The 26,807-nt window shown below is 40.0% G+C and overlaps 1 protein-coding gene across 2 annotated transcripts; it reads left to right on the top strand.

Annotated features, from left to right (window-relative positions):
* LOC125023911 (neuroblast differentiation-associated protein AHNAK-like) lies at positions 1 to 26,681 on the top strand. Of its 2 annotated transcripts, none has more exons than XM_047611479.1 (7): positions 1 to 569; positions 8,173 to 8,222; positions 9,531 to 9,635; positions 10,591 to 10,704; positions 10,816 to 10,969; positions 11,830 to 11,990; positions 12,080 to 26,681. In XM_047611479.1, the coding sequence occupies exons 1-7, from the start codon at positions 512 to 514 to the stop codon at positions 25,826 to 25,828; spliced, it is 14,391 nt and encodes a 4,796-aa protein (XP_047467435.1). In that variant the 5' UTR covers positions 1 to 511; the 3' UTR covers positions 25,829 to 26,681. The 2 variants fall into 2 exon arrangements, with proteins under 2 accessions (XP_047467435.1, XP_047467436.1); XM_047611480.1 differs by lacking the exon at positions 1 to 569 and adding an exon at positions 6,550 to 6,632.
* The last annotated feature ends 126 nt before the right edge of the window (positions 26,682 to 26,807 follow it).

Here is a 26,807-nt window from a genome sequence, read left to right as displayed (position 1 = left end):
CTGTACTGGACACTGAAGCTGACATTGTGCTCGTCCTTGTCAGATTAGGCCAATCAATGACCAAAACTGAAAAGAAGAAGAAGAAGAAGAAGAAGAAGAGGAAGAGGAGGAGGAGGAGGAGTGGAAGGAGAACTGAGGGATGTGTCTGTGTTTGTTGAGGGGGGGTTGGGAGCAGCTCCTCCCATAATTAAGTTAGCGTGCTGCGCTGGAGGTCCATGTTTACGGGGCAGACGAGGGAGTTTCCTTCACTCCGTGGACGGCTCTGAGACGGCAGCATCGAGCTCCCTGCATCTGCATCTCATCCCCTCTCTCTGGTTATTTCTGCAAATCATCCCTTCGCTGCGCACACGGGCAACTCAAGGACGAGGAGGAGAGAGGAGGAGGGGGGGGACGAAGGAGAAAGAGGAGAAAGAGGAGAAGCAGCAGCAGCAGCAGCAGCACCTGCCTAACCCTCCACCTCCGTCCCGTTCATCTCTGCTGTTGCAGCCGCCGCCGCCACCACCGCATCATCATGTGCGACTGTTTCCATCTGGCTTTCCCCAACTGGCACGCTGCCTCGTCAGCGACGGGTGGGCACCACTCTCTTTACTCTATCATCTGTTTTTTTTTTTACCTCTACGTGACTTTTGTCTGAGCAATTCACCGATTCGGCAGCAGGGTTCAGTAGTGCAGTAGTGCAGTAGTGTGTGTCTATGAGGGATTGTGTCTGAGAACGAACAGCAGAGAGTGTGAGAGAGGCGGCCGGTGCTGATGCTGATGAGTTGCGTTGCTGACCTGCAGTGAGAGCTGGGTGTGTCTGCAGAGTGTTTGAAGATGTCATCATCGAGGATGTCGGGAAGCCTTCCCCCTTCCTCGCAGCTGTGTGTGTGTTTGGAGCCAGGGCTGAAAAACAGGGAAAACAGACACTTCGGTTACTGACGCAGTTCAGCAAAGATGAAATCAGAAAATTGCAAAAAAAATAAAAAATAAATAGTTGCGAGAGATTAACTTCTTGAGCGTAGAGATAAAAATTAACAAATAAATTAACAAACAATCCTACTCAACTATAGGATCCCTACAGTGGCATAAAAAAAGAAAAAAAAGACAAATTTAAACTTTAAAGCTCCAGGTTTTATCCGTCTATAACGTTTCATTAGTTTTCCTGCAGCAACCAAAAAGATCAAACATTTCTTTTTAACTTAATTTAGATTTTTTTTTCAAGGCTTAAATAAACCAGACGGAGATGAGGTTGGTGCAAAGCGGACTCTTACAAATGCTTAATGTGATTCCAAATTCGATCACATATCTGGAGGCAAACCAAATTTAGGCGCTGCAGTCAGTTAGGTAAGAAATGATGCCTCTAATCTTCAAATTATGCTGGAGAAAGAAAAAAAAGAAAAACAGATGTGTTGCTTCTTATCGGGATAAAAGTATGAACTGCAAATAAAAGTGATGTTATTAAATAAACTGATTCTTAAAATCAAACGTATGTACCGTAGTTAAAGGAAAGTTTATATCCATACTCTTCAAATTTATGATGATGAGAGTATGAAATGCAGGGATTTAACTTTCTTCTGAAGGGGACTTTTAAATAATTTTGCAGGTATGATCGATTCTGTCTTTAAATACAGGTTTTCTGGTGCATCAGCAGTCAATTCAGAGTTGTAAAAAGTACGATCAGTCTTCTTTGTGGTGGGCGTCCTTTAAATAATGACGATAATAAAATGAGCTATAATGAGTCATTAACATGACAGATGACACAGTGGGGTTCAGGAGACTAGGCATAAAGACGTGTTTGGGATTAATGGATACAGCAGCGCGATAAAGACCACATTACATCATTTGTTAAGGTTTGACGCTGGATGTAAAAATAAGCCTGAGTCGCTTCTATTTCCTACGACTCTCCTCCCTTAACTCAGCTGTCGCCTTTAATTAAACCCGAGCCCTGAGAGGCTTCAGGAGATGTGCTCAAGGTCAGAGAGAGAGAGGGAATGAAAGAGAGATGGAAACTAGGAAGAGGTCCAGACAGGTGGCTGATTTGCTCAACAGTGGAGCCTTGTAGCAGATCCATTACAGACCATCAGCCTCAGTCGGACAAATCCTCCCCTGGAATCAATCTTTACTTCCTTTCAATAGTTTATACGTGTGGCTGCTGCCACTGCTGAGTCGATCTGTGCTTTAGTTTCTAGCTGGGAGTCATTCACTTCTTCATTATTTCAATAACTGGTGGTCTGTTGTTTTATTTTGTGTATTAATTCATATTTGATCAGCATGATTAGCCACACAGGCCTGGAGTCTGTGGAGAGAAGTTGATTTCTAAGTTAGATTTTCTTATAAACACTTGAAAAAGTCTTTCTCCCCGTTGTTTTACACATTCTAACATCATAACATTCATCAAACTCCATTCTGTAGCTAAAGTGCAGCAGAACGGGTGCATGATAGTAGAGACATGATTTTTTTCCTCATTCAGATTTTTTTTTTAAAAGATTTTTTGCAAAATATTTTTATTGGCCAAAGAATGACGCAGTACAGACAAAAACAGACAGACAACAAGATGAAGCATCTCATTCAGACTTACTTTTAGACCATTTATAGGACATTTACAAACTATAAATTGCAAGGAATCTACTTTAAAAATGAATAAAATCCAAAGATATAATTATATTACAGTATGAACTTTCTGTCTTGTTCTGCAGCTATAAAATCTAAACTCCTATAAAATTTCAATAACTTTCATTTATCACCGAGAACTTCACTCTCACGAACATCAAACTCAAACGCGCCTGTTGAAATCTGAGTTTCTCGGTGCTCAAAACAAACACTGAGCAGTGGTGTGGTTTCTAATTTATTTATTTATCCAGCGCCGTGCCTCGCCTCAGTGTTTCTGTGTGTTTATCTGCACGTCGTGGGAACTCGGCCTGATTAAGATGCCCGAGCTGTGATGAAACTCGCTGTAAGTTTTGCAACAGATTAATAGATTGAAAGCATGCGCCTTTGCAGTCTCATGTTCATATAATCCATGCAGAAAATCTAATTGAGTTTGCCCCCCCCTCCTCTTTTGCTTCACTCAAATCTCATTATGAATTGGATCCAAGCAAACTGTCCTCCAGTGAAAGGAGCTTGTGTCTATCTGTTGCACAAACACACACGCACAAAAAAAGAGCAGAATCCGAGTCTAAGAGCACAAATAACGAGCTGTATTACATTATATTAGTTTAGCGGAGAGAGGGTGGGGGTGGGGGGGGCTTCAGGTGCTTCTAAACAGGAAACACAAACTGGAGGTCATTATGTAAGAGATGAGCTGAGGACAATCAACTAATGCACGGGCAGAATTTATTTTTATAGAATTGCAGTTTTTTATTTTATGGTACAGTTTGTTGGCGTCTGAGACCAAGTGCCACCAGACGAGCTACACCCAAATCCATGAATCATGCACCAAAAGACTCCAGCTTCATACACGTGCAGTGAAATTGCAATCAAAGCCAAATCAGAGCATTTGGCTGCAGCTCTTTGACTTTTTACTATCTATGATAACTTGTGATAACAGTAACATATTTTATTCTGACATTTTTTTATTCATAAGAGAGAGTTGCTATCAGGGCCTCTGCATCGCCCACATGACAAATATTTGAGAAAGGAGTTTCCACGTGGAGCTTGGCCATAGTCGGGGCAGGAATACTGGACATACGCCCACATGAAGTGGTGAATAATATGAGGAATACATCATGCAGCCGTTTCAGTAAAGGGTTTAAATGCACTGCACACACTCAGACGCCACCGTTCACTTCTAAAGGAGACATGGCGCATGACACTTCTCAGCCCCGAGGAACCAGGCGCTCTGCTTAATTCAATGAAACTAAATCTGTTCAGCTTAACTTCCTGAAGACTCCACAGCTAAAGTAGACGAGAATTCTGTAGAAGTCTGATGTGTACCGGGCGTTTCAAAGCAAAAGTTTTATGTGTCTCCACAACTTTTCTTTCACTATTTCATCTCCTCACTATGTCAAACTACTTCACGTTTCCTAGTTTGAAGCCTCTTATCTGAACTTTGACCTGTATGCATTTTATGAACATGCACGCAAGATGATTGACGCTACATTAGATTCTAGCCTTATCTGCATCTTCACGTAGCAATTTTACCATCTTAGCTTAGCCTGTTTGAATGCTAACATTCACTAATTAGCTCTAAACACTAAGTATACCTGAGGCTGATGGACATGCCATTAGTTATGTTAATCCTTGGTCATAAACAAAGTTTTTTAAGTTCCACCAGCTGCAAAGTTTTAGAATTTCAATTTGAAAGATCTGACGGGTCAAATCACATCCTTTGGGCCATTGTTATGGTAAAAAAACAGTCAGTTTACCAGAGCAATGTGTAATTAATTATTAGCCTGGAATTATTAGCTTCACACCCACAATGTCACTGGTCTTGCAAATCAGTGTGTTCAGTCTGTAGGCCGAGGGTAGCGGACGTCAACAGACTGACCAGACCGGTGATCCGCAAGGCGTGGAGCTGGGTCCTCTGACGGTGGTTTCAGATAGGGGAATGCTTTGGCACAAAGTGACAATGTGTTCTAGTGTCAGTTGGTTGGATAAATTCCTTCTGTGCAAAAACCCATATTTATGCTAATATTGTGCAATAACTCATGTTCACTACTAGTCAAAGGCTTTAGAACAGCATCAGTACAAGGAACCAAAACTTTAGTTTCCAAGCTCTACCAGAACTACCTCAGGATAAAAACAAGATGGAAAGCTTCAAAACATGGAGTGGACCATGGCCCAGTCTCTAGACTTTAACCCCACGGAGCTGGTTTCTGATGAACTGGACAGGAGAGTGAAAGCAAAGCTCCCTACGCACATTTCTGGGAAGAACTATTTTGGGTTATATATTGATTCCATTATTATTATTTTTAACTTCAATTGTTTATTTGGTCTATGCTTTGGTCTAAACGAGACATTAAACTACATATCTCAATAAAAAACAAAAAAGTAAGAAATATTGGAGTCTTCTAAAACTTTTGACCGGTAGTGTACTTGTACAGATTTCCTTATATATTAATTGAACTCTGGACTCATCATGTGCAATAATTTCCCGCTGTGCAATACCTCATATTCAATGATGCTATAGAGCAACAACTCGGAACACTTGTTCACTTATTATTGTACATATTTTTATATATTTCTATATAATTTTTACATTGATGTGTAGATTCTAATTTCCTACTTATTCTTACATATTCTTATTCCCTACATTTCTCTTTGTTGTGAACATTGGTACACTTACAATGAAACGTTGGATTAAACATTGGTCAGCTCAATCAAATCTGTTTGGGTGGGGCTTTATGTGGTGATGGACAGAAGAGTAAGGGTGATGTAGTCACACATGTCATCTTAGTGCGGTGGAGTTGAATCTGTGAACAACAAAATTAGCCTCCAATTAGTTGATGGACTATCAACAGTTAATGGTTATCGATTCAACAGATTTCTGGTTGAGCCAAAAATAAAGGGGAAATGTAATGGAGTTCCTCCAATGGCCACTAGAGACTGGTTTTAAAAGTGAGTCAATTCCTGGAGACCTCTGTGTTAAAATGCCAGCAGAAATAAAATAGCCTGGTACAAGAAACATTTTTGGAGTCTACAGCTAATTTGTCCATTTATGACAACTATACAGGGAGAATGTGTAGGTAACCCACCTGTTCTGCATAAATAACGACATGGTGCAGGGTGGTCCTTAAAGTTCTCCAGATTTTAATAGGGGTTGTTACTGGCTAGGACTTTACGATGCGATACGTATCACGATACTTGAGTCACGATACAATACATTATTGCGATATTATGATACTGTGATATATATTGCAATATTCTACATAATTCACTGAGAAATTTTAAGTACAGCTTAAAATTTATGTTACATATATGTACATCAGACAACAGTGACAAATTGAGTCAAAAAACAATATTAGTCCAAATTATCCATTTACAATTCATTACGCTTGTAGAGAAAAAGTGGTGGTGGAGGGGCGGAAGTTATTCACAATGTGCCCAAAACATGACTTTTTCTTTTTCTTTTAAAATCAATATTGTATTGGAAGAAAAAATACTGTGATATATTGCAATATGGATCATTTTTCCCACCCCTAAAATCTATTGAAAAACTATTTGTTCATTACTTCTAACTGGACTATGAAAATCAAAAGTACTACATTTGTTTTTGCACAGGCATTAAATCATAGGTAATATCACCATAACTATAACTTTAATGTGAATTTAACAGGTTAAGAAGTTGTTTACAAGTCATAAAAATCGTAATTTAAACTCTTTAAACGTAATAATAACATGTAGGGCAGGTTCAATCAGAGTTAAATGTGAATGTGTGGGAGGGAACATGTGGAGTTAAAGAGTTAAATCTCTAAACCAAAGTGATCGTGAGGACTTTAAGAAAACACTTAACTCAGTTTAGGAGTTACACAACTTCAGACAAGGTATGAGTGCAACCAAAAAGTGTCCCGCCTCCTTTGTCCATCTCAGACTGAACAAACCACTTTAGCCACTTTGGTAGTCACACTCACACAGGAATGCTTAAGGGCAGTTTGGTCAACGTCTTATTAACACATCGGTTTTCTTCCTGGAATTGAAACAAGCAGCAGCAGCAGGTATGTGAGCAGTTCTTACCGCTCTCTGCATGGATGTGCAGAGGGTCTTACCAGTGACATTCTTACAATCTAAGACTTTTATGATTATTGTTTCCCCAAAACATCTAGAATGAGGTGTGTCTTTCTTCTTTTGGTGTCAAAAGAATGCGTTTTATATTTGATTGTCTGTCATAGACAGAAGAGTTGTAATGTCTTAAGAACTGTTTTAAAGTATCAACCTTGAGGAAGAAACACACCCTGACACCGTAGGAAGTTTTTAAGCCGTCTTGATTCGACTGCCTTCTAATGCACTTGCACAGTAAGAGCTCTTCACATGACATACATTACTGTAAGACAGTGGGTGGGGTGAGCTGAGGAAATATATTGTGCTATTGTGTAAATATGTGCAAATGATGCGCGTGCTTCAGCACGTCTAAATAATCAAACCTTTAATTTACGACAGTTTTAAGTGTTTAAGAGAATGCCTAAACGTTAAATTGTGCTTTGCATCATTAATTTGCTTTTAAATAAATTTAGTTTTACACATGCTTACTGTGAAAGGACTCACCGATCCTCTTGATATATATGTTATACAGTGAGATGGGGTGTTTAGTGCTTTGCCAAGTTTGCACTTTAGTCCCACAGTTTATCAGTGACGCATCAGTACAAAAAGATTAATCATGGAAATTATTTAAGTGCAGTTGATCAGTGGCCTCCTCATAAATTAAAGCTTTTATCAATAGAGGCTCTGCAGCCACCAAAAATGTGGAAATGTGTACTGATAAGGACATTACTCTATTTCTAAGTCTTATTAGACACTAATCTGTCTATTAAACGATCTATATCGTTTGCAATCCTCACGCAATGATCTTATCACGATGGCCGGAATAAAAGGGGCACTTTAAAAAGGAATCTAATCAAACGGAGGTTGGGTATCAGAGCAGGTAACAATAATAATAATCCATCCAGATTCACCTGGAGTCAAGACTTTCCCGTTTTGGCAGCGGTGAGAGGCTGAGCTGAGAGGCTGCTGAGTCTAATCTCTGGATCAATACCGTGGATCACTTAACAGACAAAGGAGGCAGGAGGTCTCTGTGGGGAATTATTGCCAGGAAGAACTCTAAATAGTCTTATGATCGGCTCCGGTGTCTCTGAGACAGAAAACAACAGCCAGGACTAAGACTGGGTGGAAGTCTCGGCTTATTCCCCTGAAAACACAAACGTGGATTAACAGCGGGATGTGAATTTGTGTGTTTCGTTCAAACAGAGCGTAGTTTTTATTCAAAATGCATTTAAATATTTACATACTTAATGTTGTTGAGTCAACACCGTATTCTTTTCTGTGAGAGTTTTATGAAAAGTTTCCTGCGACAAATACTTGTAGCTTCTGTAGCAACTTTCTTCAGCTGCTCCGCTCCAGACTAAAATATCCTAATGCAATTTTCCATTTATCTAGTTATCAGCGAGCAACGTATTGAAGAGATAACACAGTTTACTTGCATGTCCAGGACAGATCTTGTTATTGAAGATGTTATTTAGGTTTTTATGTTTTTGTGAACAGGAGCTGGTCGGAGGCTCCGGGGACCAGAGGCAGCTACAGAAGACGACTCAGTGAGTGACTTTTCATCTCATTCCCATCCAAATAAGTCACTGGAGATTTATTTATGAACAATAATCAACTTAAAAGTGTATATCAGCATTTGTTAGAATTAATATTTTAGATGATACTGTTATACTATTGAGTTTATCTATGGGTGGTGCACACCTGACACTCACGTGACATGATGGCAGCACTAGATTGAAATCACCAGTTATTAATTTAAGTTTATTTCATTTATATGGCACCTTAATAACAAAGAGCATTCGCAGCAAAGTGTTTCACATTCAACAAGCCAGATAAAACATGTAAAATACAGATTGACATCAATTTATTGACAAATGAAAAGCCATTAACAGCAGGGTGACCGGATGAAAGCATAAAAACAGGAACACAAATGCAATTGAAAGCCAAGGAATAAATATAGGTCTTAAAGTGCTTCTTAAAAGTCTCGAGGGGTGAGAAGCTCAGAGATATATGAAGAGGCGAGACCATGGGGGGATTTATAAACAAGCTGAAGACTTTTGAAGTGTGTCCTAAAATGAACGGGGAGCCAGTGTAATGATGCGAGAATGGGAGTGATGTGGTTTTGCTTCTTTGACCTTGTTGAATAACCGGGTGGCACCGGGTGGACACGGGAGGTGGTGGTCTGGGTAATACCTGAGTAGAGGGAGTAGTCCAGCCTGGATGGAGGGTGACAGGAGGTGCCTGATTTTAGACATGGTTCTGAGCTAAAGGACCTGACAACGGTATTTACATACCTGTTGACACTTAAATTACTGTGAAACAAGGCACCCAGGTTCTCTGCATATGGTGTGATATAGAGGGTATCAGTAGCAATAGAAAGATGTGAAGAAAGTTCTGAGCCAACCGGTCTTTGATGTCTTCGTAACTGTTTTTTTATTTTTATTTGGGTGATGTCAGTCTGACTTTGAGAAGTGAGGGGGAGGTAGATTTGTGTGTCATCGGCGTAGCAACGGAGGGAGATGTTTTGTCTTTGGATAATTTCTGTTTTAGGTTTAATTAAGAGAATTATTTTTTAGACTGGCCACGGCTGCCAACCTGGAAACACACCACTAATGTGACAATTATTAAACGCCAAATAACCAAACACCCAGTCAGTTCTGCCTTTGGTTGGCAAAGTGTTATCACACTCTTTGTGATCCAGTTTTCTTTGCACCTTTTGTTCAAGCTACCGACACAGCTACACACTTTTGATTGCAGCTGAAGAGGAGGATTTGCTGTTTAGGCTTAAAAAAATAACAATTAAAAGTCCCAGAAATGTTTTTTACCTCATGTTGATCGACCTTGCATCCATGCAGATATGTGATGAACCGTCCCAGTTCACAGAGGGGGAGAGACCACGGCCACAAGGCTCATCGCCCGTCGAGGAGTTTCCTGAAACGGAGAAATACGGCGACAGTGAGGTACATCAAACACACATATGCTACACAATAAACAGGCAGCTAGACAAGCTGTGTGCTTACTTACAATTTAAACACAATCAGGAATCACGCTAATATTCACAGATCAAAACCTAACCTGCTTACAGTATCGGATGCAAGAGCAAAAGAAAAACATCTGATGTGATTAAACAATCTGTGCTGCTCAGGGCATACGTAAATGAAATTAGAAATAATAAGCATGAGTGGATTTAGCTTAACAGAGAGGGATGTATGTCAGAAAATGGTCATTAAACGACTAAAAGTAGGCAGTGAAACTGAAGACGATTGAAGAAGATGTTATTGGAGTGAAGCAGTGAAATTATATAGCATGAAAGCCACTTTGAAACAAACTCTTCAATTCCACAAGCTGCTTAATTAGATATCCTTTAATGCTATTTGATCTTGTTTTTATATAGCGCACTTCTACCTTTTGGTACTCAAAATGCTTTACAGTCACATATGCGGCTACCCATTTTGAACTTATGATCACAGTGTGTAAATACACCTAGAGAAGCGTACATAGCGGTGTTGACACAAACATGACATTAAAGGAAGGTGTGTCGTATCTTTGGCAGCTGCTTTGAAATAAATTCTCACCTACTGGTCCACACCTTAAACTAACTCTTTGATTTATGTTCTGTTGGTTTGTTTCCTTCCTTAACAGCCTTATAGTAACTGCAGAAACAAAACTATTTAATGTTTGCTGGTGTAAAAAGTTCTTAAATTCAACATGTTATATTATTTTGTTAGTATATGTCTACGGTTATTTAACAATCACCATCTGAACATTTGTTTTCTTCTCGATTAACTCAACAAAGATACATTTGATGTTGGACAAATATAAATAATACACAAATTATTATATAATTAAACCTTTTATGGCAAATGAAAAATGTTATATTTAGTATTAAATGTGTTTTTCTTCTTTTTGTTTTAGTGTGAACTAGAGCATGACCCACAACTCAAGAGTGGGAGTGGAAAGAAAACTAAAAAGTCTGGGCTCGGGTCCATGTTTGAAAAGCGCTCGACCCCAAAGATGAGTAAACTAAAGGTGAGACGTTCCCACCTTCTCCTCTCTGTTTGTGTGAATTCCTCCAGGCTGTGGTGCAGCAGAGCACCATACGGATTAAAGTAAAATGACTGTCGCTTTTTTGTTTGGCAGGAGGTTCACAGCCCCGAGTCTGAGGTGATCGTGAAAACAGCCAAAGAGGGATGTGCAGAGGGTCTCGTTTATGGTGGCGGAGGGAAAGATGGAATCTTCATTAAGCAAGTGGTACCGGAGTCACCTGCATCAAAAAGTTTGAAACTGAAAGAAGGTAAGCTGGAAGAGTCAACTATAAGATGTCAGGATGCCTGCAAATGCAAGAAAATAAACTCAATTGGAGAGTTCAGTTTTAAAGTAGAGTGAAAACTAAGAGCTCTAATTAAGTGAAAAAAGGCTTGCACAACATTATAACAAGACATTCCAAGATCACAGGAGTGAAATTTAGGGGCTTGACCAACAAACTTTTAGGAAAGCAACCAACATTTTGTCTTCTCCTGGTCATGTGCTTGCCAGTGAATTTTCTCTGTTGCTCTTTGATTGTCGGTACACTCCACTTGTCTGTAAGACCTTTTAAAATCTTTTATTTTCTCTGCGATTCGTCTCTTAACTTCTTTATAATCTTCTTTTTTTGGTAATGTTACTGGTCAAATCTCCCTTATTTATCTATATATTGATCATTTTTCCATTGATTCTATCCGGTAGGATTAATAAAGTCTGAATCTGAATGTGAAATAAATGAATTCTTCTAATTCAGCGTTGTCCAATCTGGCCGACTAGGTAAATTACAGTTATAAAATTACATAGATGACAGTAACTGCAATTTTTCTATAAAAGTAACTGCAGTTCCCAGTTTGTTCACTATGGGTCACAATGTTTTAGTAACACTGAGACCCAGGACTTAACTGTAGATGACAGCAATGTGACGAAATTGCAAGAAATTCCAGGTAGTTGTATTTATTTATTGGTCATTGTGTTTCTGGTCCGGCCTGCTTGAGATTAAATTGGGCTGTACGTGACCCCAGAACTAAAATCAGTTTAATACCCCTCCTCTAATTCCTTTTCTCCATCTAACTACTCTAAATTCATTGAAGAGTTCCACAATACCTGAAATATTTTCTTCTGTTCATTCAGGTGATCAGCTTCTCAGTGCCACTGTGTATTTTGACAATGTGTCATACGAGGATGCCATTCAAATTCTGGAGCACGCTCAGGCTTACAAAGTAAAGCTCTGCTTGAAACGCAAACCAGACATCGCAGACACTGAAGCCGCCGTCGGATCTGACATCATCCCTGTAACTGTTTTCAAGTTGTCTTCTCAAATTCTTTGTGATGGTCAGTCTTGGTGGTAAAACTGACATTGCATGTTTCTGTTGCTTCGCAGGAGGAAGAGCTCTACGCTCCAGAGATGAGGGAGCAAGGGAAAACCAAGAGTCGTGGAGATGCCCGCATTTCCTGGCCCAAGTTCTCCTCCTTTGGAAAGGGACGAAAATCACGTTTTACGAGATCTCACAGTTCCTCGGAGGCTGATGAGCAGAGGAAGCTCGAGCTTAGCCCAACGACAAGTGACACCGAGTCACCTATAAAATCTCAAGATGCTCTCAAAGGCAAGAAGAGGCATAAAATGAAGCTCCCTGCTCTGAAAAAGAGAGGCCGCATAAGTTCCTCTGAAGACCAGGACACAGAGGCACCAACAACAGGCCAGATCAGTTTTGACACTCATCAGACATCAGATATGATTTCCCCTGAGTGCCTTGAAAGCCCCTCAGGAGCAATACCACAAGTCTATGTGACAGAAGATGTGAAAGTAATGGATGACTTTCATGAAGCTCAAACCGGTCAACACAAGGTGGAACTCATAACTATTGACAGCACACTGAAAACAGCCGATCTGAATGTGGCACTGGCAGATCCAGAAACGCCCCCTGGTGTCAAGTCCCCTGATGGTAAGAAAAAGAAAAAAGAAAGGTCTGAGTTAAAAATGAAACTCCTCGGGAAGGACAAACCACACAAGAAGGATGCAAAAGCAAAATCCTCACCAAAAAGGCTCAAGACACTGGGTGCAAGTTTTGAAATAGCAGATCAACCTGAAACTGAAAAGCCAGATACCATCCAAAGCCTTGAGTCACCCACCAAACAGTTCGAAGATCAACCTGCACTGGACACCAACACCCAAATTATCTCAACAACGCCAACATCAAAGATGGAAATTAATATACCCAAGGTGGAACTGGATGTGTCTAATGTTATGCTTATACAAAAATCTCCAAAGAAAAGTGAACAAAAATCAAAGAAAGGCAAACAAAAGCAAGAAACAGGATTCAAATTGCCTAAAATAGGTTTAAGTGACATTGATAACGAGGGAGCTATACAAAAAGTGAATGTAAATGTTCAAGAATTCACAACTAAAATTGAGTCATTCACGACCGACGGTACAGAAGATCCTTATGAGAGACTGTCAAAGAGCGCACAGCTTCCGAAACGTGAAGACATTGTGATCCCAGGCATGGAAGACAGGTCTAGGAGGACCACAGCCAAAGGAATTAAAGAGCCGAAGGCTTTTTTTAAAGGACAACATGAAGACATTCAAGCTGAAGCTGTACAACTGTCAATTGATGTTGACAGTGTGAAAGAGGCTGTTTCAAAACTGCCTGGATATAAGCTGCCTAAAGTCGATACATCTGGGGTGCCTATTCCTGAAGAAATTACTGTGATAGACGCAAATGCACAAAGAATATCAGTGAAAACTCCGACTAAAGTTGTGGATACAAAGACAAAACATGAGGCACACTTCAGGAAGTTTGACATAACTGCCTCTCCACAAAGCTCCAAGACGACAGTCAAACTACCAAACATCACATCTACTGATCTAATCTCAGAGGAACTTTTAACTGAGACTAGAGCAAATTTTGAAAAATTTCAAAAGGAGCACAAAATCACTGAAAGCAAGAAACAGATTAAAATTGAGAGCTATAATAGAGAAGATATTATCATACCTGGAAAAGAAACTGCACAAGAAACATTCATCCTTCAGACAAAACAAACACAAGGCACAGATGGTGCCAGCTTTGAATATGAATCTACAATCTTTAAAGAATCAGATAAGAAATCAAAGGCAAAGATAACAATGCCAAGCTTAGGGATAACAAAACCAGACATAAGGATTCCAGACATTGGAATTCATTTGCCAAAACAAAAAGTCTCAGAGCAAAAAGGTGATGCAGCAAAAGAAGAAAATCTTACATGGCAAGAGGAAAAGGTGCAGATTAGAGGAGCTGTGTCTGATGTCAAAATACCAGAAATCGACGGCATTGAATTTATTGATTCAGTGGATGGTTCACCAGCCAAAAGCGATGGCGGAATTAAGTTTACAGGTGTTGATGTTCATCTGGATGCAAAACCAAAGGCAGACATTTTAATTCCAGACATCCAAGGGGAAGTAAAAGATGTTGAAGCTAAAGAACACAAAGTTAAACTGTCCAGATTTGGAGCAACAACTCCAGACATCAATGTAAATATTCCCGACAGAGATAAGGATACAAACCTTGACGGCATTGACATAAAATCTCCTGAAGGAGAAGGAAAAAATAGCAAGTTTAAAATGCCAAATCTTGGCATCTCCATACCAAAGATGAAAGGACCAAAAATTGATTCAAGCCCATCAAAGAAAAATGTAGCTGTCACACTACCAGAGACAAAGGCTGAGGTCAAACTCAGCCCTGGGAATATCCCTGAAACTGACATTACACTTGGTGGTGCAGATGTTTCTTCACTGGAGGTCAAAAAGCCTGAACTGGAAACAAAACCTCTAGATTTGGGAGGTGACCCAGATGTGCAAGGAAGCAGGTTCAAAATGCCAAGATTTGGAATCAAAATGCCCAAAATAAAAAGCCCTGAACTTGATTTCACTTTTTCAAAGAAAGATGCAGATGTCAAATTACCAGAGCCTAAAGGTGAGGTCCAGCTCCCAGAAGCTCCTGAGATGGACATTACAATTGGTAGTGCAGATGTTGCTTTGCCAGAGCAAACGTTGGAGGTCAAAAAGCCTGAACTGGAAACAAAACCTCTAGAGTTGGAAGGGGACCCAGATGTGCAAGGAAGTAAATTCAAAATGCCAAAATTTGGAATCAAAATGCCCAAAATAAAAAGTCCTGAATTTGAGTTAAGCTTGTCAAAGAAAGATGCAGATGTCGAATTACCAGATGCTCAGGCTGAGGTCCAACTCCCAGAAGCTTTTGAAAATGATGTTACTCTTGGGAGCATAGATGTTTCTATTCCAAAGCAAAAGATGGAAGTAGAAAAACCTGAAGTGGAAGTCAAGACTGAAGGTGAATCTGATGGACAAGGAATCAAGTTCAAAATGCCAAAGTTGGGAATTTCTGTGCCAAAAGTAAAAGGGCCTGAATTTGATGTAAACTTATCAAAGAAAGATGTGGATGTGATGCTACCAGAAGCTAAAGGGAAAGTCCAACTCCCTGATGTTGAACTAAAGGAATCCTATGATAAAGTAGAAATTAAAGCTCCTGAAATTAAAGTTGCAGAAAAGGATACAGATGGATCACCATCAAAATTTAAAATGCCATCTTTCAAGATGCCCAAATTCGGGATTGCAACTTCAAACGTCAGTGCTGAAGTATCTACTAAAATCAAAGACACTCAAATTCCTGAAAGAGAGCTGAAAGCAAGTGAAGAAGGATTTGACATGGGAACAGCAGAGACTCATACTATAGGTTCAACTGTTGATGTGAAGTCAACAGCACCTGACATTGATGGAAAGAGCAGCAAGTTCAAAATGCCAAAATTTGGAATATCACTGCCAAAAGTAAAAGGTCCAGAAATTGATTTAAGCTTATCAAAAAAAGACATCACAACAACAATGCCTAAAGCTGAAGCAGAAGTAAAACTTTCTGATGTTGAATGTACAGAGCCTGCTTTACATCTAGAGGCCAAAGCCCCAGAGTTTCCAGTTCACCAAGATGCTGAAGGGTCACCATCCAAATTTAAGATGCCAACATTTAAACTACCAAAACTTGAAACTGAAACTACAAGCACCTCTGTGGAAATATCTGGTATGGACAAAGATGTAAAAATAGACGGAGCTGACATTAATATTTCAGTAGAGGGGCCTGCAGTTAACATCGAATCCCCCAGCATTGAGGTTTTAAGTCCTTCAACAGAAGGAGCCGAACATGACGTAAAAGGAAGCAAGTTTAAAATGCCACAACTGGGATTTTCTCGGCCAAAGGTAAAAGGACCTAAAATTGATATCAGCTTACCAAAGAAAGACTCTGATGTCAAACTTCCGAAGGCTGATCTTGGAGAAGTAGATGTTTCAACTATAGATGCTAAGATAAAAGTTCCAGAAGTCAAAGTTCCAGAATCCACTAAAATTGATGCAGAGGTTAAAGCAGATGACACTGAAAAATATGGCGGGAAGTTTAAAATGCCAAAGTTTGGAATAAAAATGCCAAAAGTGAAAGGCCCTGAATTTGATTTTAACCTGTCGAAGAAAGATGTAGATTTCACACCAGAAGCTAAAGCAGACATCGACATCCCTGATGTTGAAGTGAAATCATCTTCTGCAAAAGCAGAAATTGAAGCTCCTGAGCTTGAAGTTGCAGCTAAAGATATAGAAGGATCCTCTTCAAAATTTAAAATGCCAAGTTTAAGTCTTTCTTCAACTCAAGTCAAAGGGCCTGAAATAAATGTAAGCTTACCAAAGAAAGAAACAGACATCACTTTGCCCGAGAATGTAGCTGAGGTCAAAGCCTCTAAAATCAATGTCAGTCTTGGGAAAGCAGAAGTTTTGATACCTGAGGCAGAAGTGGAAGTTAAAAAACCTGAAGTCCAAATCAAAACTTTGCAGACTGATGGTGAACTTGAACGAGAAGGAGGTCATTTCAAAATGCCAAAGTTTGGGTTCACAATGCCAAAAGGGCCTGAAATTGACTTAAACTTAGCAAAAACAAATGTTGATGTGACATTTCCAGAAGCAAAACCTGAGGTCAAACTTGAAAAATTTAAAGTTGAAGGAGATGCAAGGACAGATGTGGAAATCACACTACCAGAGGCCAAAGCAGATGTTAGTCTCCCTGGTGCAGACATTAAAGTTCCTTCTATGAAAGGGGAAATCAAAACTGTTGACACTGACACTCCGTTGAGCAGTGTGAAAGCATCACAATCAAAATTTAAAATGCCAAGTTTCAAATTTCCCAAATTTGGTGCCACTGTGCCACACATGACTGCTGATGTACCTGAATCAGATACAGAGATGGAAATCAGTGGAGCTGAGATTCACAAATCTATCCCACATGCAGATTTTCCTGTTCCTGAAATTAAAGCTGAGGTGGATATGCCAGATGTTGAAGTCAAAGAGTCACTGGCCGGTACTGCGTTAGAGCTACAGGCAGGTGTTGAGATTGAAGCAAAACAGAAAAAATCAAAATTTTCATTGCCCAGATTTTCTTTTTCAAAATCAAGTGTTAAGTCTCCAGAAGCTGATGTCAGTTTTCAAGATGTGAATGTTGCTATTCCAGAAGGAAAGGTGGAAATAAAAGAGGAAAAAGTTGATATAAAACCACCAGAATGTGAAGTTCAAGTTGATGAGAAAGGAAGCAAATTTAAAACGCCACAGTTTGCAATCACTATGCCAAAGGTAACAGGCCCCAAAATAGATTTAGGTTTATCAAAGACGGATGTAGATGTATCACTACCGGAAGCCAAAGCTGAAGTCAAACTCCCTGATGTCGAACTGAAGAAACCTTCTGCTGAAGTTGAAATTAAAGCACCTGAGATGAAGATAAAGGATAAAGAAGGATCACCATCAAAGTTCAAAATGCCATCATTTAAACTTCCCAAATTTGGGGTCAGCACTCCATCTGTAACAGCAGAAGTACCTGATATGGACAAAGGCATTAAAATAGATGGAGCTGACATTAAGATTCCTGAGGAGGTTCTTGCAGTTGAAATTACAGCACCCAGCATTGACATTGAAGGTCCATCAGTAGATGTGAAAACTACAGGAACTGAACTAGAAGGAAAAGGAAGCAAGTTTCAACTTCCAAGTCTTGGATTTTCAGGGCCTCAAGTCAAAGGGCCCAGCATTGATTTAACTTTACCAAAGAAGGATGTAGATGTGACACTACCAGAAGCCAAAGCTGAAGTCAAACTCCCTGATGTCGAACTGAAGAAACCTTCTGCTGAAGTTGAAATTAAAGCACCCGAGATGAAGATAAAGGATAAAGAAGGATCACCTTCAAAGTTTAAAATGCCATCATTTAAACTTCCCAAATTTGGGGTCAGCACTCCATCTGTAACAGCAGAAGTACCTGATATGGACAAAGACATCAAAATAGATGGAGCTGACATTAAGATTCCTGAGGAGGTTCTTGCAGTTGACATTACAGCACCCAGCATCGACATTGAAGGTCCATCAGTAGATGTGAAAACTACAGGAACTGAACTAGAAGGAAAAGGAAGCAAGTTTAAACTTCCAAGTCTTGGATTCTCTGGGCCTCAAGTCAAAGGGCCCAGCATTGATTTAACTTTACCAAAGAAGGATTTAGATGTGACACTACCAGAAGCCAAAGCTGAAGTCAAACTCCCTGATGTCGAACTGAAGAAACCTTCTGCTGAAGTTGAAATTAAAGCACCTGAGATGAAGATAAAGGATAAAGAAGGATCACCATCAAAGTTCAAAATGCCATCATTTAAACTTCCCAAATTTGGGGTCAGCACTCCATCTGTAACAGCAGAAGTACCTGATATGGACAAAGGCATTAAAATAGATGGAGCTGACATTAAGATTCCTGAGGAGGTTCTTGCAGTTGAAATTACAGCACCCAGCATTGACATTGAAGGTCCATCAGTAGATGTGAAAACTACAGGAACTGAACTAGAAGGAAAAGGAAGCAAGTTTCAACTTCCAAGTCTTGGATTTTCAGGGCCTCAAGTCAAAGGGCCCAGCATTGATTTAACTTTACCAAAGAAGGATGTAGATGTGACACTACCAGAAGCCAAAGCTGAAGTCAAACTCCCTGATGTCGAACTGAAGAAACCTTCTGCTGAAGTTGAAATTAAAGCACCCGAGATGAAGATAAAGGATAAAGAAGGATCACCTTCAAAGTTTAAAATGCCATCATTTAAACTTCCCAAATTTGGGGTCAGCACTCCATCTGTAACAGCAGAAGTACCTGATATGGACAAAGACATCAAAATAGATGGAGCTGACATTAAGATTCCTGAGGAGGTTCTTGCAGTTGACATTACAGCACCCAGCATCGACATTGAAGGTCCATCAGTAGATGTGAAAACTACAGGAACTGAACTAGAAGGAAAAGGAAGCAAGTTTAAACTTCCAAGTCTTGGATTCTCTGGGCCTCAAGTCAAAGGGCCCAGCATTGATTTAACTTTACCAAAGAAGGATTTAGATGTGACACTACCAGAAGCCAAAGCTGAAGTCAAACTCCCTGATGTCGAACTGAAGAAACCTTCTGCTGAAGTTGAAATTAAAGCACCTGAGATGAAGATGAAGGATAAAGAAGGATCACCTTCAAAGTTCAAAATGCCATCATTTAAACTTCCCAAATTTGGGGTCAGTACTCCATCTGTAACAGCAGAAGTACCTGATATGGACAAAGACATCAAAACAGATGGAGCTGACATTAAGATTCCTGAGGAGGTTCTTGCAGTTGAAATTACAGCACCCAGCATTGACATTGAAGGTCCATCAGTCGATGTGAAAACTACAGGAACTGAACTAGAAGGAAAAGGAAGCAAGTTTCAACTTCCAAGTCTTGGATTTTCGGGGCCTCAAGTCAAAGGGCCCAGCATCGATTTAACTTTACCAAAGAAGGATGTAGATGTGACACTACCAGAAGCCAAAGCTGAAGTCAAACTCCCTGATGTCGAACTGAAGAAACCTTCTGCTGAAGTTGAAATTAAAGCACCCGAGATGAAGATAAAGGATAAAGAAGGATCACCTTCAAAGTTTAAAATGCCATCATTTAAACTTCCCAAATTTGGGGTCAGCACTCCATCTGTAACAGCAGAAGTACCCGATATGGACAAAGACATCAAAATAGATGGAGCTGACATTAAGATTCCTGAGGAGGTTCTTGCAGTTGACATTACAGCACCCAGCATCGACATTGAAGGTCCATCAGTCGATGTGAAAACTACAGGAACTGAACTAGAAGGAAAAGGAAGCAAGTTTAAATTTCCAAGTCTTGGATTTTCAGGGCCTCAAGTCAAAGGGCCCAGCATTGATTTAACTTTAACAAAGAAAGATGTAGATGTATCACTACCGGAAGCCAAAGCTGATATCAAACTCCCTGATGTTGAACTGAAAAAACCTTCTGCTGAAGTCGAAATTGAGGCACCTGAGATGAAGATGAAGGATAAAGAAGGATCACCTTCAAAGTTTAAAATGCCAACATTTAAACTTCCAAAATTTGGAGTCAGTACTCCATCTGTAACAGCAGAAGTACCTGATATGGACAAAGACATCAAAATAGATGGAGCTGACATTGAGATTCCTGAGGAGGTTCTTGCCGTTGACATTACAGCACCCAGCATTGACATTGAAGGTCCATCAGTAGATGTGAAAACTACAGGAACTGAACTAGAAGGAAAAGGAAGCAAGTTTAAATTTCCAAGTCTTGGATTCTCTGGGCCTCAAGTCAAAGGGCCCAGCATTGATTTAACTTTACCAAAGAAGGACGTAGATGTGACACTACCAGAAGCCAAAGCTGAAGTCAAACTCCCTGATGTCAAACTGAAGAAACCTTCTGCTGAAGTTGAAATTAAAGCACCCGAGATGAAGATGAAGGATAAAGAAGGATCACCATCAAAGTTCAAAATGCCATCATTTAAACTTCCCAAATTTGGGGTCAGCACTCCATCTGTAACAGCAGAAGTACCTGATATGGACAAAGACATCAAAATAGATGGAGCTGACATTAAGATTCCTGAGGAGGTTCTTGCAGTTGACATTACAGCACCCAGCATCGACATTGAAGGTCCATCAGTCGATGTGAAAACTACAGGAACTGAACTAGAAGGAAAAGGAAGCAAGTTTAAACTTCCAAGTCTTGGATTCTCTGGGCCTCAAGTCAAAGGGCCCAGCATTGATTTAACTTTACCAAAGAAGGATGTAGATGTGACACTACCAGAAGCCAAAGCTGAAGTCAAACTCCCTGATGTTGAACTGAAGAAACCTTCTGCTGAAGTGGAAATTAAGGCACCTGAGATGAAGATAAAGGATAAAGAAGGATCACCTTCAAAGTTTAAAATGCCATCATTTAAACTTCCCAAATTTGGGGTTGGAACTGCAACAGCAGAAGTACCTGATATGGACAAAGGTGTCAAAATAGATGGAGCTGACATTAAGATTCCTGAGGAGGTACTCGCAGTTGAAATTACAGCACCAAGTATTGACATTGAAGGTCCGTCTGTTGATGTGAAAACTACAGGAACTGGACTAGAAGGAAAAGGAAGCAAGTTTCAACTTCCAAGTCTTGGATTCTCTGGGCCTCAAGTCAAAGGGCCCGGCATTGATTTAACTTTACCAAAGAAAGATGTAGATGTGACACTACCGGAAGCCAAAGCTGAAGTTAAACTCCCTGAAATGAAAGATGCTTCTGTCAAAGTGGGAGCTCCTGGAATTGATCTTCAGACAAGTAATATTGAAGGATCACCATCAACATTTAAAATGCCAACAATAAAATTACCAAAAGTTGGAGCTGCTTCTCCACATGTTAGTGTGGAATTACCTGATATGGACAAAGACTTGAAGGTGGATGGAGAAAATTTAAAATTACAAGAAGCTAAAGCGGAACTTCCTGATATTGAAATGAAAGAGCCCACAGGTTCATTTACTATACCACAGGCACAAGTAGTAGAAGGTGAAGCCAAACTGAAAAAGCCAAGCTGGACAATGCCAAGATTTTCATTTTCAAAGGCAAGTAGTAAGACCTCTGAGGATGATACCAACCTTGATGTCCCTAAAGTTGACGTTAAACTACCAAAGGCAAAAACAGACATGGATCTTCCAGCTGCTGACATCAAAGATACAATAGAGGGGTCAGCTTCAGTAGACACTGCTGCAAAACTGAAAAAGCCAAGGTTTTCCTTACCCAAAATTTCATTTTCAAAGCAAAGTATAAAAGAGCCCGAAGTTGATGTCAGTCTGCCGAAAGTTGACGTTTCTCTTGCAGAAGGTAATGTGGAGGTTAAACAACCTGACATTGAGTTGAAATCATCAGATGGTGAAATAGAATTAGATGGTCAGGAAAGTAAGTTTAAAATGCCAAAGTTTGGTATCACAATGCCCAAAGTGAAAGATTTAAACATATCAAAAACACACAAAGATGTTGTACTCCCAGAAATCAAAGCTGAAGTTCAACTGCCGGATGTTAAAATAGAACAACCCTCTGCCAAAGTAGAAATTGAGGCACCTGAGATTGAAGCTCAAGCAGGTATTGTTGAAGTCTCATCATCAAAACTTAAAATGCCAACCATCACATTACCCACATTTGGAGGTCCTACTCCAAAGATCAGCAAGAGTGTACCTGATATGGACAAAGGTGTCAAAATAGATGGAGCTGACATTGAAGTTCCTGAGGAGGTTCTTGCAGTTGAAATCACAGCACCAAGCATCGACATTGAAGGTCCATCAGTTGATGTAAAAACTACAGGAACTGAATTGGAGGGAAAAGGAAGCAAGTTTAAATTTCCAAGTCTTGGGTTTTCTGGGCCTCGAGTCAAAGGGCCCGACATTGATGTAAATTTATCAAAGAAGGATGTAGATGTGACACTACCAGAAGCTGAAGCTGAGGTCAAACTCCCTGATGTTGAACTGAAGAAACCTTCTGCTGAAGTTGAAATTAAAGCACCTGAGATGAAGATGAAGGATAAAGAAGGATCACCTTCAAAGTTTAAAATGCCAACATTCAAACTTCCAAAATTTGGGGTCAGCACCCCATCTGCAACAGCAGAAGTACCCGATATGGACAAAGGAATCAAAATAGATGGAGCTGACATTAAAGTTCCTGAGGAGGTTCTTGCAGTTGAAATTACAGCACCCAGCATCGACATTGAAGGTCCATCAGTCGATGTGAAAACTACAGGAACTGAACTAGAAGGAAAAGGAAGCAAGTTTAAATTTCCAAGTCTTGGATTTTCGGGGCCTCAAGTCAAAGGGCCCAGCATTGATTTAACTTTACCAAAGAAGGATGTAGATGTGACACTACCGGAAGCCAAAGCTGAAGTCGAACTCCCTGATGTCGAACTGAAGAAACCTTCTGCTGAAGTTGAAATTAAGGCACCTGAGATGAAGATGAAGGATAAAGAAGGATCACCATCAAAGTTTAAAATGCCAACATTCAAACTTCCAAAATTTGGGGTAAGCACTCCATCTGCAACAGCAGAAGTACCTGATATGGACAAAGACATCAAAATAGATGGAGCTGACATTAAGATTCCTGAGGAGGTTCTTGCAGTTGACATTACAGCACCCAGCATCGACATTGAAGGCCCATCAGTAGATGTGAAAACTACAGGAACTGAATTAGAAGGAAAAGGAAGCAAGTTTAAATTTCCAAGTCTTGGATTTTCGGGGCCTCATCTCAAAGGGCCCAACATTGATTTAACTCTACCAAAGAAAGATGTAGATGTGACACTACCGAAAGCTGAAGCTGAAGTCAAAGTCCCTGATGCTGAACTGAAAAAACCTTCTGCTGAAGTTGAAATGAAAGCACCTGAGATGACGGTGAAGGATAAAGAAGGATCACCATCAAAGTTTAAAATGCCAACATTCAAACTTCCCAAATTTGGGGTCAGCACTCCATCTGTAACAGCAGAAGTACCTGATATGGATAAAGGCATTAAAATAGATGGAGCTGACATTAAGATTCCTGAGGAGGTTCTTGCAGTTGAAATTACAGCACCCAGCATTGACATTGAAGGTCCATCAGTAGATGTAAAAACTACAGGAACTGAACTAGAGGGAAAAGGAAGCAAGTTTAAACTTCCAAGTCTTGGATTTTCTGGGCCTCAAGTCAAAGGGCCCGGCATTGATTTAACTTTACCAAAGAAGGATGTAGATGTGACACTACCAGAAGCCAAAGCTGAAGTTAAACTACCCACAGCTGAGGACAAAGAAGCTGAGGGAGCTGCTTCAGTACCTGATGCTCCAACAGTTGAGGCTGAAGCCAAGCAGAAAAGACCAAACTGGACATTTCCTAAATTTTCACTTTCAAGGACAAGTGGTAAAGCCCCTGATGCTGATGTCAACCTTGAAACACCCAAAGGCGATGTGTTATCACCAGAAGCCAAAGTGGAAGTCTCTTCACCAGATGTTGAAGTCAAAGAATCTTCAGGGGGTGTTGCCATGGAAGAGCCCCCTGCAGCAGAACTTGACACATATTTGAAAAAATCCAGATTTTCACTGCCTAGATTTTCATTTTCAAAGTCAAGCAGTAAAGAAACCGAACTGAGTGCTGAGGTTCCACGGGTTGATGTTTCCCTTTCAGAGGGACAAGTAAAAGTCAAACACCCTGAAATGGATATTAAAGTGACTGAGATTGAAGCTAGACAGGATGGACAAGGAGGAGCATTTAAATTGCCAAAGTTTGGTATTTCACAACCAAAAGCTAAAGGACTTGAAGTTGGTTTAAATGAATCAACAAAAGATGTAGACATCACACTGCCAGAAGTTAAAGCAGAGGCCAAACTCTCCGAAGCTCAAGTCAAAGAATTTTCAACTGATGTTGACATTAAAGCTTCTGAGGCTGAAGCTAATTCAAAAGATGTTGGAGGATCGCCATTAAAATTTAAAATGCCAACACTTAAAATGCCAAAATTTGGCAGCGCCTCTTATGATGTTACCACAGAAACACCTAAGGCAGAAGTACCTGAGACTGATGGAGCAAAGGAGGATGTTTCAGTGACCATAAAAGGTCCAAGTCTTGATATTAAAACAGACGTTTCTAAAGAATCGAGTTCTGACACAGCAAAAACAGAGACTGATGGTGTGGGTCTTGTATCTCCAAGTAAATTCAAACTGCCATCCTTTAAAATGCCACGGTTAAGTTTTTCAAAACCTAAACCAGAAGATGAATATTCCCCTGTTGACACTGAGGATAAAGAATCGGAACTGAAAGTTGAGCCGAAAGGAGAGAGTAAATCTCCAAAATTGACACTGAAATCATTTGGTGATATTCTCAAGACGATTGATGTTGAATTTGATGTTCCAAAAGTGGACGAAGACAAATCTGAAACGCCTAAGGAAGTTCATGAAACACTGGAAAAGCAGTTGGAGGCAAAAGAAATAACAACCAAGCAAGAGACTACCAAAAGTCCTGAGAGGACCGGCTGGTTCAAATTCCCCAAGTTCGGCCTGTCTTCCCCATCAGAGCAGCCCAAGATTTCAGAAGACAATCAAAAGGATGAAAACAGCCCAACTGGAGAAACAGGCAATGATGAACTAAGCCCCTCAGGTTCTGTCCAGTCATCAGATGCTTTTGCTGATATCAGCTCTGCAATCACCAGCGAGCATGCTGGTCTGTCCTTATCTTCTCCAACTAAGGTAACTGTCAAATACTCTGATCCCAATACTGCTGCTGGGCTTGGAGAAATGCACAGTAACATCATTACTTCCACAACGAGAACTGAGCTGATCCCAGAGGTGCCCAACTTGCCTGAGAAAATCACCATTCTGTCATCCGGAGTTTCGTCTTCCTCAGAAGACACACTCCAACTGCAATCTGGAAAAATACACATCATTACAACAAATATACAAGCAACCCCGGAAGCTCAACACGCCACACTACTAACTCCTGTCCAAATCCAGTCAGTCGAAGGCCTCCCTTTAGAATCTCAAGCGAACGAAGCTGCATCGTGGAGTGTGGAAGAATCACAAAGTGGCAAGAAAACTGTGTTTGAGAGGCACGTAGCTAGCAAAACGTCAAGTGGAGTAGGTCAGAGCGGAGAAACGATTGTTATAACTAAACAAATCACGCGTGTGTTTGACTCTTCTGAGCCAATCTCAGGTGAGACGGCTTCGTCCATTCAACGACTCAGAGACTCTGTGCACTCTGAGAAAATGAAATTCTTTGATGGAGCAGAGAAGTGAAATAATTTATCTGAAAAAATTTACCTGAGAAGATGTTACTTGTTGTTGTTGCCGACGTTGCCATAGTCAGGGGATGTAGGACTGGACCGGTAAAAGGAAAACGTTTTTTGCCACGTTTCACTAAACCCCATCACAGCAAATAACTTGCAGTGGTGATGTCTGGTTGCATGTTGTTGACCTATAAAGAAATGGATTCACGTAACACACAGTGACAATGTGATTAACATGTTAATAAGATGTTTAAATGAGAGCCATTACTGCAAATCACCAAATATTCTTGCTTTAAAAATGTCTCATTTCGTAGTTTTTAAATGTACAATATTGACCGATTTACTTGTGCTCTTACTCTATAAGATAATCACCAGTGCATTTGATGGAAAATATCAGAGACTGTTGCAAAAACCAATCAATGTTACTGACATTCCAATGTATGTTTACAGTAATTTCACTATAAAACTGACAGTAGAGAACAGCTACAATACCATAATGCAGTATATGGCAGTAAAAATGTACATGTATCACAAAAGATGTTGTTTTTGCCATAGCTTAAATGTTAACAGACAACAGCAAACGCAAAGCTGAAATGAAATGCTCATGAGTGGACACGGCTACTGTACTGCTGCAACTATATTTTTTAATTAATACTTTGCTACTTACAACCTAATTTGCTACAAGATAGATCTGTATGTTCTCATTCAATATCTCTGTACAAAGTGGGAATATTGAACTGTCTGTGTAAATAGCTCTTAATAATGTTTTACGATTACTGCTCCTGTTTGTATTCCGACAGGCTTTAACTTAACATGTCTGCAAACTTATACACAATGAATAAATACTATTATATGCAAAACAACAACAGGTTCTTGTATGTTTCAAGTGGTTAAAAAATAATATTTGTTCAAAGTAGGAAAAATACACAAAAGTATTAACCCTGTAGAGGGAGACTCAGCTCAGAAGATAATGATTACTTACACTCTGT

This window comes from Mugil cephalus, chromosome 17 (assembly GCF_022458985.1).
Source record: "Mugil cephalus isolate CIBA_MC_2020 chromosome 17, CIBA_Mcephalus_1.1, whole genome shotgun sequence".
Lineage (NCBI taxonomy): Eukaryota > Metazoa > Chordata > Actinopteri > Mugiliformes > Mugilidae > Mugil > Mugil cephalus.
The sequence above is the reverse complement of the archived record's forward strand: the minus strand, read 5'-3'. Positions and strand labels throughout refer to the sequence as shown.

What these genes read in the sequence shown, in the direction of transcription:
- LOC125023911 (XM_047611479.1), top strand. Translation starts at nt 512, where the DNA reads ATGTGCGACTGTTTCCATCTGGCTTTCCCCAACTGGCACGCTGCCTCG. An exon ending in AGAAATACGGCGACAGTGAG is followed by an intron (nt 9,636 to 10,590) that starts GTACATCAAACA and finishes TTTTTGTTTTAG; the next exon opens with TGTGAACTAGAGCATGACCC. An exon ending in CAAAGATGAGTAAACTAAAG is followed by an intron (nt 10,705 to 10,815) that starts GTGAGACGTTCC and finishes TTTGTTTGGCAG; the next exon opens with GAGGTTCACAGCCCCGAGTC.